Here is a 12,747-nt window from a genome sequence, read left to right as displayed (position 1 = left end):
GGACATACGACAATATTGTTCGGCCGACTGGCCATTTGGCCTCAAAAATTGTTTGGTCAAAAAGTTGTTTGGCCGAAATGGCCGTTTTTCGGTCAAATGAAAAGATTCTTTGGCCAAACGGGCGGGTATTTTTAACTGTTCAGTAATCAACATTTGGCCATTGGACTAAATGACATTAAGAAAATTATTTTAAGCTTTTTAGTAATGTCTTCACTTGTCATAAGACGAGTTTGTACAATCCCATTATATTAATTTTATATTAATTTTATTGAGTCGAGTCAAGTACGAGACACTGAAGACGACATTACCGTTGAGGTCGAAATACGTATCTGTCAAGGTACAATTAAGTGGTGGAATTAAATGGGATTGTACAAACTCGTCTTATGGCAAGCCAAATGACATTTTCGACTAAATGGCCCTTTTTGTCAAACAAACATTTCGGCTGAACGACATTTTCGGCCTTATAACCTATTCGGTCAAACGACGTGTTAGAGAAAAGAGCTTTTTCGTCCAAATAACCAATTCGGCTGTATGTCACTTTGGCCAAATGGAATTTTTAGTCAAACTGCTTTCCCTTGTATAACCGTGTTCCCCAAACTCTTATTTCGGTCAAATAAAATTCGGGTTGGGGATAATTCAACTATGACGTCCACTACTTTTTGGAATTTCTAGACCCCCCTCCCCCCTTTGTCACGCTTTTTTGTATACTTAGTATATGTTCTGTTACGAAATCGTAGACCCCCTCCCCCTAAAACCGGTGACGTCATTATTGAACGACCCCTTGATGATTTTCAACTTAACGTATTATTCGGCCAAATGTCTTTCGTCAAATGGTTTTCGGACAAATAACCCTTTCTCTTTTTAATAACTTTCCATTGAATTTCCGAATAATTTCTTATGGACAAAGAATTTTTGTTTTTCACTGAAATACACCCAAAAAACAGATCTTACAATTTTTGTATAAAAACATGGCATATCCAGTATTTTGCGCTCGATAATGGCGGTCTAGTGAGATCCGAAGAGTGCCTTTTTGACATTCAAGAGGTAGAAAATATTTATATATTTTAATCAAGGTAGGCCTCGATTTATTGAAAACGTTGGCACTCACCAGAACAAACGAATAAGTATCAAACATATTTCTCGTATCCCTATTAGGAATGCGAAAACTTGCCATCAATAATTGAGTTGATGTGAAAACTAAATGATCGCGCTGAACGTTTTTCAACTCCTAGTCTGATTTACTCTGTATTTAACATAACTCTGGAACTGGTTTTCATGCGACGGATGCTTGCTACATAATAAGCTGTGTTGGTTGAAAAAAAATGTGTATATCCCGAAAACCCGCCTAAAAATTTAGCTAAAACCAACTCCAACTAAAGTCACATTCACGCGTGGGATACTTGCGCACAGATGATATCAAGTAAATTACAAGATCCGCTTAAGTAAAAGGGAGAAAACTGACCACATTGTAATTAGATTTTATTTGTAGCCAATCTTATATTTGGATCCGCAATGTAAGAGATCCTTTTAATTTTCTACAGAGAGCGGAGAGCTTGGGAGTCCTTTTCTTCATGACTCCATTAATCACAACCCGTGCCAATTCAAATAATAGGTGCCCTCAACAACTTTACTTAAAATCTGTTGGTTTAGCATGTCCGAAAATTTTGTGAAGCTCTTGTGCATAGTATGTAGTGGAATGATCTGGCGTCCGCTGGTTGTAAAACATATTCTAAAAACAAATAAAGGCATGATAAGATTCGGATCAGTTCCCAACAAAACTAACTAAACGAGATCAGAGCAAAAATGTCTTTTCACCATATTCTACTGACTTTAGTTGCGAGGAAAATATGCTCCGTATATTCCAATGTTTTAATGTAACGCTGTTCACAATGCTAAAAAATATAATTGAAAGGATTTTAAAAATGCATCCGAGAAAACTTCGAAAATCATTAGGAAAATGTTTGACACCTGTTTGTTTATTTAGAAGCCTAATGAGTGCCGGTATTTGTGAGTAAATCAAGGCCTACTTTAATTGAAATATGTAAATATTTTCTACCTCTTGAATGTCATAAGGGAACTCACTAGGCCGCCATTATCGAGTGCAAAATACTGGATACAAATCTGTAAGGTTTTTATACAGAAATTGTATTAAAATAATACAAATCTGTATAATTTCAATTCAACGATTGTATTAAAATCTTCCAAAAATTGTATATGCCCTGTTGCGGCCATAAGCAATCCACCGGGGTGATTTATTCGCATCGACCCGGTTGATGCCATTCTCATGCCGAGGCCCCAACAAGTCATCAGTTCATCACCAAAATTGCATGAAATACTTACCCTTTCCATTCATACCTTACTCCGCATCTGGAGCATCATAAAATGTATCTAGAAAGAAGAAAACATACTGTTTACTAATGAATTATTACAGAAATTACTCTATACTACTTACCATCGTACATTCGAGATACTCAAATTGTTTATAAACATTGAATAATAGTTCTTGACGTTTCTAGAACATTCAAGCAAGGTTACACTTTATGCATAGGCGAGCAGCTTGTATACAATAGAGCTTGCACACAATAGATTTAGCAAAGAACGATTGAATACAATTCTAGAAAGTTCTTAGAAGTAGAATAGGGAAGAGTGGAATATAAATAGGACACGCTGATGTGCATAGTTTTAGTCTTGAAATAAACGTGAACTGGAAAGTATCTCTCTCGCTTTATAAATTCTACCCCGGTACTTCGTCATCGCTCGAACACTAAATTGGCGCTGTAGACAGGATTATTGTAGTGTAGATAAGTGAAGTTAGTGAAACAATGGAGCAAGTAGTACAGAAACGTGAAATGCTGAAAGTTCGGTTTGCTGACATCAAGGTCCGAGTTAGTCACATGAACGACGAAAGCTCTGTCGGGAGTCTGACCGCCGAATTGGATCAGTTGGAAAGCTGGTGGAAGGAATTTAAATCCCTGCAAGATGAAATACTGGACTTCTGTGAAGACGACAACCAGTTGGACAGTATCATCGAGGAGCTAACCGAAGCTGACGCACAAAGAAACACGATTAAGGCAACCATCAAACGGATTCTTCGAGAGGCCCAGAATTCAATGGCAAATCAAGAGAAATCCAGTACCACCGTTCAACGACTCACGGGCGAACAATGCCATCTTTATCCGAAGTTCAACACTATCGGATCCCGTCATCAATGCGCACCAACCAAGCAACCCTTGGAATCCTCACCGCCGAAGCATACGAACGCTCAACACGCAGCTAACAACGTTTGCCTTCAAACCCCCAACATATCCATGCACCACAATACATCGCTGGAGCGATTTTCAACTGCCGTAAAGGTTGAAAATTACTGCCTTCAGGATGCGAACACAGCAAACTCTCACGTTTCACCATTCAACCAACCGCCAGAAGAAGACATCACTCAAGAAGACATCGTAATACAACCTTCATCACAAATCATCATCAAACCATCGCAACCATCGAGATGTGAAGACCAGCAACAGTTTTCGCCACAATCCCATCCAACCACTTATCATACAATCAAGCAACATTCATCGGAAATTCAAGCAACGGAGCCTACTCATCAATTCAACGACATAACTACTACAATGCAACAACATAATGGAACCACGAACGACCATCGTCTTCTTCATTCATTGATATACTCTGAAGATTTTGCATATCTATTCGCTAATGGAGCGCAGGGCCAGACCCTGCGAAGCAAGATCAATCGTTCATTCATCACGACGGACAATCGCTTCTCATCACCACCAAGCACTCATCTGAATGAATCATGCACCAAAACGGTCGTCTTCGGGCCACTGAAATCGGTAGACACCTCTACTCCAACACATTGGCAATTATCACCACTACAGAAACAACCTAAGCAAATTCTGTTCAACGCTACGTCATCAAAGCATATGATTCGTGCATGGTGGGCGGCATGAGATATCAATCACCTTAGCCACAACACGCAAGTCATCGCTTCCATCCAAAGGAGAGTCTGGGGAACAGATCACCGTCTTCAATACAGGATTCCCTTTCAACTAGTTAAGTCAGGCCAATTGCTCAAGGTGGGCGGTACAAGGAACATCAGGCACCAACATCCCAGAGATCATCATCAACTACTCATCACTTTTCATCAACGTAGCGATGCGCTGACGTCATCGCAACACCAAGTAACATTGTCACCAAACCAACAATCACCACTTCCAAAATACCATGGAAAATTTAACCTATCGTTTGTAGTCATCATAATCATCATCATCATCTTCCACGTCCAGCGCTTCTTATTTAAATTGTATACGCAATTTGGTGGGCGGAATGTTGCGGCCATAAGCAATCCACCGGGGTGATTTATTCGCATCGACCCGGTGGATGCCATTCTCATGCCGAGGCCCCAACAAGTCATCAGTTCATCACCAAAATTGCATGAAATACTTACCCTTTCCATTCATACCTTACTCCGCATCTGGAGCATCATAAAATGTATCTAGAAAGAAGAAAACATACTGTTTACTAATGAATTATTACAGAAATTACTCTATACTACTTACCATCGTACATTCGAGATACTCAAATTGTTTATAAACATTGAATAATAGTTCTTGACGTTTCTAGAACATTCAAGCAAGGTTACACTTTATGCATAGGCGAGCAGCTTGTATACAATAGAGCTTGCACACAATAGATTTAGCAAAGAACGATTGAATACAATTCTAGAAAGTTCTTAGAAGTAGAATAGGGAAGAGTGGAATATAAATAGGACACGCTGATGTGCATAGTTTTAGTCTTGAAATAAACGTGAACTGGAAAGTATCTCTCTCGCTTTATAAATTCTACCCCGGTACTTCGTCATCGCTCGAACATGCCCAATTATTATACAGTTTCTGTAAGGTTCTTATGCAGAACTGCAGTGTTGTCCTACACTCAGGGCAAAAAAATCTGCTCTTTGATTTTACTCCACTGGGGTGTTTTCACTGGAGTGTATTTTCAGCGCGCGCGCTCCTGTGGCTCTGGAGTGCAGTTTTTTGACAGTTTGCCATGACATTTGGAAAATCCAAATATCCTTCTATTAGTTGAACTTACTTAGTTAAGACTATAAAATCGTTTAGATGGAGTAAAATCAAGGAGCAGAATTTGTTGCCTTGAGTGTAGGACAACACTGCAGAACTGTATTAAAATCTACCACCCGCTGGTTGGGTGTACCTAACGATTTCCCGTAAAAAGTTTAAAAAATCACGTAAAATTCTGAATAATTTTGGTTAAAATTTCGTAATATTCAACATGGAAATTCCGGAGAATTTTCCAAAGAAATTTTAAAAAATCCCATGCAAATAAAAACTATTTTCCGTTGAAATCCAATTTTTATGTTGATGTCCACATTTTGAACAATCTCCCGCTGAACATTTGAAGAATTTTCTGTATAATTTCAAAGAATACTCAACAGAAGCTTTTCGTGGATTTTCCGAACATTTTCTTGTTGAAACTTGAAACAATTTTCTTTAGAAATTCCAAAGTGCTTCCTTGAAAATTCCAAAGAATTCCCAAAATTTTTTAGTAGTTGCCATGGAAAATCCGAAAATAATTTTCAAATGAATCTTTTGAAGAAGCTTAGAGAATTTTCGAAAGAAGTTCATCAGATTTTTCTGTCTAATTCCAAAAAAATCTTCCGTTGAAGTCTTGAAAACATCTTTGAAATATGCAGAAAAAACGCTGCCGGGCAAAATTCTGACGCCGACAATATTCGGACCGGCATACACCTCTAGGCCGAATAGGTCCTTCCTCACTCCTTATCTTATACTTCTCGGTGTGAAAAGTGAGTAGCGTTGAGTGAGTAATGAGACGTCCAACTTTTCACGTCGCACTACTCACTTTTCACCGTGAGAAGTGAGAGATGAGAAGTGAGACGTCTCACTACTCACTCCTCATTTCTCACATAAGACGTCTCTCTTCTCACTTCGCGTTACCCACTTTTCACAGTGAGAAATGGGAAATAAATAGTGAGAAGTGAGACGCCTCACTTTTCACACCTCATTTCTCACTTTTCAAAGGATCTATTCGGCCAAATTACCTGTTCGGCCAAATGTCCTGTTCGGCCGAATAACCTGTTCGGCCAATTAACTTGTTTGGCCAAAAGACATGTTCGGTTAAATGACCTATTCAGCCAAATGATCTGTTCGGTCAAATATCCTATTCGGCCAAATGTCCTATTTGGCTAAATGACCTATTTGACCATATAACCTATTCGACAAATGAGCTATTCGGTCGGATGACTCGTACGGCCAGATGGGTTTCGGACTAATGGTTTGTTCGGCCTAGTGGCATTCGGCCGAATGGGTTTCGGCCAAACGACCCATCCCAAATTTTTATATATAGAGTAGGATGCGAGTCGTACATAGCTATTGAAAAAAGTTATTATAAAATTGGCAACAGCAATTCCATGACATTTTTGTGACGATTAATAATACTGTACGAGGGACATTGTGGCATTGTTAACCGATCGATGGTCATTTTGTTGCTACCACAGAGCTCTGCGTGCAGCTCTTCTTTTTTAAACTAATTTTATTTGCTAATTTTATAATACATACATTCATCTCTTAGACTGTATGTTCCGTGTTTGATTAACACTATCATCCTTATTTGCGATGATACATTTTAGGTTTTTAATTACCTAATACATTTCAATTGCCTTTGTCACTAGCGATATATTTCCTCTGGTTGAATTGGACCATGTAGGAATTAGGTACAATTATTTCATGCAGCTCTTCATTTTTGCTCATTTTTCGAGGACCATAGCACCCGCTTATAGTTCGGTCCGTCGAATCTAGCAATTGTGCATACACTTCATCAGCACGGAATGTGCTTGGGCAATTAGTAAGAAACGAATTTCACGCTTCCATGTTCACCTCGAAGGTCAGAAAATAGCACATTTTATTCCGCTGGTATACTTCCATGATAGCTTGGGCAACGGATAGTCCTTCGTTTTCAAGTTGATTGCGATGTTCCATGTTCAAAATCTTATTTTTAGCATTCCCATACCCTTACCCTTATCCAAAATATTCTTTGTTGAGACCTCATGCCTGCCCTGGGACACATAACTCCTCAACTATTTATTGTGTCACCCTATTATGAACTGATGAAGGTTTCAAAAGGTGAACGGTCAGACATGATGTATATGTTAAAGATTCGAAACTATACCACCTCTATACACGCGTTCAAGTAAAAATAATAATAAGAGTTGATCAAATTTTAAAATGGAAATTTATTCCTATGTAAATGCGTCAACTTGATTGAAATGGAGCTGTATTCGAAGCATTCCCTTTTAGGGAACAAATGTGCTTACTTCAAATACATATAATTAGAGATGTTTCCCTACTTTTCATGTAGATTATTTCACTTCCAAGCGAGTTCTCCATAATAGTAACAATTTAACAATGATTAGTATCACTCAGTAAAGCGTGCGAGAAATGTGGGATGATGATTGCAAATAAAATGTTAGTGAGTAAAAAGTTGCGAAACAAGCAACAGGTTTTCGGCTCAAATATGAGCAGTCGTACGGCATGTATGAAATCCTGAATACACCGTAGCTAGCGTGAATAACATTCATATAAGCAAAACAATTGAAGTTGAAGCGAATAAATCATCATATAAACCGGAAGTATTAGCGGCCTCGTGCGGATGTATGGATATTCATAGACCCTGAGTGCAACAATTAGTGGAACACCATGATGCCACTAAACCTTTGCTCCGACTCGGAAGATGATCCTGAACGAACGCCCAAATCTGTGTCCGACGCCGGTATGTGGCAGTGTGTCACTAGTTGTAACAAGGTGGGTATCGATTCCAAAATCAACTAATGTCGAACGCACGGCAATTGACAGTACGATGTTGTATATAAAAGATTATGTTTTGTCATACCTTGAATAAGTTTGGGCTTTTATAGCCAAGATTTCAAACAACACTGTAGGCATCACAATGTTGATAAAGATGTGTCCAAATAAATCTATTTTTATCAGGCTAGTCCTAATTGTTGCTCAACTTGTGTCTTCCCCCTTTCAAAGAGGTTTCGAAAAGGTGAACATTCCGTTGATTTACGGGACACTAAATGCTGATAGACATGCTAGTTGGACCTATAAGTAAATTAAAATCCCATCCTGAGTTAAAAGCTTTTCACGATGACATAATTGAATTTCCTTCAACATTGCCGTTCACGAACGGTTGTCTATCGCAGCTTCTGCAGTCTCGTAGAGGAAACAAGCAGCAGAACACTGGTTGGAGGCATGCTTTGTTGCAGAACACTTTCAATCAGTTATGCTATCGATTGCCGACGAGCTGTGCAGTTTACGGATAGTATTATTTCCATTGAATAACGCCACATTGTCATCAAAGTTGTAATGCAAATTGATTGGCAGAATTGTTGCTAATTGCTTGTTTTCCTTGTTTTCTCTTTTGCAGGACACACGGACACACGTGGTGGTGGAACTTTTCAACACGGAAAAATCCTACGTCGAGTCGTTGCAAACGATCGTGTTGGTAATGATTAATTTCCGATTGGCATTCTAAGCTAGTTATTTATGTGAACTATATGCTTTCTTAATAATAATATGATTTCTTTAGAAATATTTGAACCAGCTCAAATCACCAGAAAATGCCGGCCTAGTAGATACTCAAACCGTTGACGAAATCTTCTTCATGGTGCCTGCAATTCTCAACATCCATGAGAGGTTTTTGGAAGAGCTGCGGAGGCGTTTAGATGCGTGGGACCCAATGCAAAAAGTTGGAGATGCATTCGTTGATGTGGTAAGTCATCATTACCTTCCAACGCTCAGACATCTTCAATACATTTCGGACATATTTTCCATTCTTCCAGTTTTCAAGGCCAGTCATTTTGGACACATACACATCATTCGTTAACAACTGGAATCGGGCTAAAGATGCAATCCGCACAACACGACAAAAGTGTCCAGCCTTCGCACGATTTCTTGAAGCGATGGCACGCGAGCACAAGGGAAAGCTATCTCTCGACAATTTACTAATCAAACCTGTACAAAAGTTTCCAAAGTTAGTTGAATATCAACCAATATCAATCTTATATCAAAGCTTATCAAATGACGTCTCTCATTCTTCTTCTCTAGTTATGAATTAATATTATCAAGACTGATTAAAAACACCGACAGTGATCATCCCGATCAGAGGCCATTAAAAGAAGCTTTAACATTAGTAAAGGATATCCTAATGTTTCTCAACTGCAAGGAGAAGGAAGCCCTCGAGAATGGGCAGCGGGAAACGGCACTGCGTGAATTGGAGGGCGTTATCGAGGGCATGAACGACCTGGTGACGCCCGATCGGGCTTTCCTACTGTTCGATCTCGTGTCTATGCCGTCCGGGCAGGCGACCCGGAAGGAGCGAGGCTTTTTTCTCTTCAACGATCTGTTAGTCATCACCAGTATTAAACGACGTAGCGGTACCATCCGAAAGACCAATATGTGAGTTTGATGTTTTCTGTTTTCTGTTGGTGATTAGTGGAGTACTGAAATCATGTTTTGAATTTTAGGACGTGTCCCGGCAGTGTGGCGTCAACTCTAGATACAAATAAATACAAATTCCTTACCAAAATTCTGTTAGATGACCTAGAAATAGTTAAATGTGAGTACCTTTTGACATTGTTCTGAATTACGTTTTAAAATTCTTCATCAAATTAAACAAAAACATTACTTCTTGATGCATATTATTTGAATACCAGAAAATGTGTAACATTTGGAGCATACTTAATTCTGCTAAGATCTCAGAACAAGCAGGAAAAGCTTAAACAAAAAGCTGGGTACTGTCCGACCCAGTAGACCAGTGAAGAATGTTTCGCTTATCGCTTATTTCACGACTGGAGCGGGCATCGAACCCTCTCCTCATAGTACACATTATACTATACACTGAAAGAAATGGTTGATACGATTTGCATAAGGGAAAGTGGAAAAGTGGTCACATATGAGTTTTCATAACATTGTAAAAAAAAATGTAGATTTTTCTCAAAATTTAGCCCACAAAATTTCAAGATGAAAAGTGAAATGGAACCTAATTTTAAATGTGTATTTTAATGTAATAATTAAGTACACAAAAAATTAAAAACTGTTAGTTTAAAGCACCTGTGATGCAAGATCTACTCATATTCTTTGTATCGAGCTAACAATACCCGAAATCGGATGTAAGACGGCAAAAATCCCGATCAGGAATACATAACACAATATAAAAACTCAATTCTATCAATGGTTGTTATTTAAAACAACGTGTGTTATAATTAGATAATTCGATAAAACTGTGTCTTCGACCAGTTTTATTTTATATCAAAATTATAATAACATGAGTTATGTATATTTACACAAAATAATTGCCCACATTTTTTGATATTAGAAAAAAGCGGAGGTAATCACCTCCAGTATAACTTGAATCAATGTTCGATGTTAATAGCTAGTACATACAAAGTTAATTGCCTGCATTATGGATGGAAATCTGGCGTTGTAGCGTACCACATTTTTATACGTGATGTAGGCAATTACCATGAAAGTAGATTTTTGACGGTAGTAGACGGTTGTTATAATGTTGAAATGAAGATAACAACCTCTGATATAATTATGTTACGGCTAGAGGGAGTTTTGATATAATTTTTGTTATTTTAACAACTAACCAGCCAATTTTATAACACATTTTGTTACATTATTTTTCTGAAATAAATAACTCCCCTTGTTATAATTTTGTTATGCATTCTTGATCGGGATACGACCATAAACTCTTGCCTATATTTTTCGAGGGTGAACCCAAACTTTTGGCCGGGAGTGTATGTGTTTCACGAGAAATTTCTGATTTTTCATACAAAACCAAATACGATCATCAAACAAAAGTGGACAAAAATGGACAGATAAGATATCGTGGATTTCATTGGCCTGAATGTATAGTTTCAGAACACGATTGATTTTTTTGCTTATATTTGCTACTAACTGTAATAACTAATATTTACTACTAACTGCAGTAGAATGCTCAGAAAAATAACATCTTATGTAATCAAAAGAAGCGCAATCTAAAGACCGTAAAGCGATATTAAGACAGTTTTTTTTTAAATAATTTGAATTTTTGCGCTAAAACTGTTTTTATTTCGGGACCACCAAATTTAGTAATTCTGTCTTAAAACTTTACCTAGGGGAAAAGACGGCTTTGGCAGGTTTTGTTCTATTATTGTCGGGGGGTTTGTGTTTTATGAAATTTGGCCACAATATTCTTTGATATGCAGAATGTTTAGCCAAATTTGAACATAATCAGTCATAACACTTCCCCCCCCCCCTGACAATAATAGAACAAAACCTGATAAAGCCGTCATTCCCCTATATGCGATAACATAAATGTTTTTTAGAGCAAAAATGCTTATAATTAAATTTTCCACAATTTTGTAGAATAGTACGATCCCCTCGAAAGATTAAAAAAATGCATTTCTGTTTTAGTTTAAGATTTTTATCAATCATTTCTCGGCGAATACAGGCAATACAATACAGACAATTGCCAGACTGTCCAGACGTTTCGGTCGATTTACTGGCCTTCGACCATCTTCTGTGGACAAATCTTCCAGTCAACTATAAACTAACAGACATCCAGAAGAACTCTGGAAAAGCATACCGATACCTGACAGCAATCTTCACGAAAAGTTTCCATTTTATTTCATTTATTTAGTTAACATCTAAACAGATAACACTGAATCAACAATTTGACGCCGCAATGCACGGTTCGAGGCCGCATCTCTCCATCCTCGGATACGCCCCACGCTCGCCAAGTCGTTCTGCACCTGGTCTGCCCATCTCGCTCGCTGCGCTCCACGCCGTCTCGTACCTGTCGGATCGGAACCGAACACCATCTTTGCAGGGTTGCTGTCCGGCATTCTTGCAACATGTCCTGCCCATCGTACCCTTCCGGCTTTAGCTACCTTCTGGATACTGGGTTCGCCGTAGAGTTGGGCGAGCTCATGGTTCATTCTTCGCCGCCACACACCGTCTTCTTGCACACCGCCAAAGATGGTCCTAAGCACCCGTCTCTCGAATACTCCGAGTGCTTGCAAGTCCTCCTCGAGCATTGTCCATGTTTCATGTCCGTAGAGAACAACCGGTCTTATTAACGTCTTGTACATGACACATTTGGTGCGGTGGCGAATCTTTTTCGACCGCAGTTTCTTCTGGAGCCCGTAGTAGGCCCGACTTCCACAGATGATGCGCCTTCGTATTTCACGACTAACGTTGTTGTCAGCCGTTAGCAAGGATCCGAGGTAGACAAATTCCTCGACCACCTCGAAGGTATCCCCGTCTATCGTAACACTGCTTCCCAGGCGGGCCCTGTCGCGCTCGCTTCCGCCCACAAGCATGTACTTTGTCTTTGACGCATTCACCACCAGTCCAAAGTTTCCAGTTGAACTATTTTCCAGCCGTATGGAAGATGGGTAAGGTCATTATTATCCTAAATTCCGGAAAGGACCCTACAGCCCCAACAAGCTACAAACCAGTCACTTTGCTATCCACAATAAGCAAAATCTTTGAGAGTTTTCAGAGATTATTGAGTCACATCGAAGAGCACTAAGTCATCATAACAGAACAGTTTGGTTTTAGGAAAGGTCATTCTACCATTCATCAACTGATCCGGGTAGAAAATAGAATCCATCGCTACCAAGCTCTCTCCAATAACACAGCCATTCTACTCCCC

General features: G+C 39.0%; 1 protein-coding gene across 1 annotated transcript in view; it reads left to right on the top strand.

Annotated features, from left to right (window-relative positions):
* Nucleotides 1-12,747, top strand: part of LOC134204059 (uncharacterized) — a 249,619-nt gene that overhangs the window by 203,467 nt on the left and 33,405 nt on the right. The window contains 5 exon segments of the mRNA XM_062678883.1: nucleotides 8,473-8,550; nucleotides 8,635-8,817; nucleotides 8,888-9,078; nucleotides 9,153-9,503; nucleotides 9,572-9,663. Of these exon segments, the coding sequence (XP_062534867.1) occupies nucleotides 8,473-8,550; nucleotides 8,635-8,817; nucleotides 8,888-9,078; nucleotides 9,153-9,503; nucleotides 9,572-9,663 (895 nt within the window).

This window comes from Armigeres subalbatus, unplaced genomic scaffold (assembly GCF_024139115.2).
Source record: "Armigeres subalbatus isolate Guangzhou_Male unplaced genomic scaffold, GZ_Asu_2 Contig377, whole genome shotgun sequence".
Classification (NCBI taxonomy): Eukaryota; Metazoa; Arthropoda; class Insecta; order Diptera; family Culicidae; genus Armigeres; species Armigeres subalbatus.
Note: the sequence above shows the minus strand (reverse complement) of the source record. Positions and strands in the feature narration are given on the sequence as shown.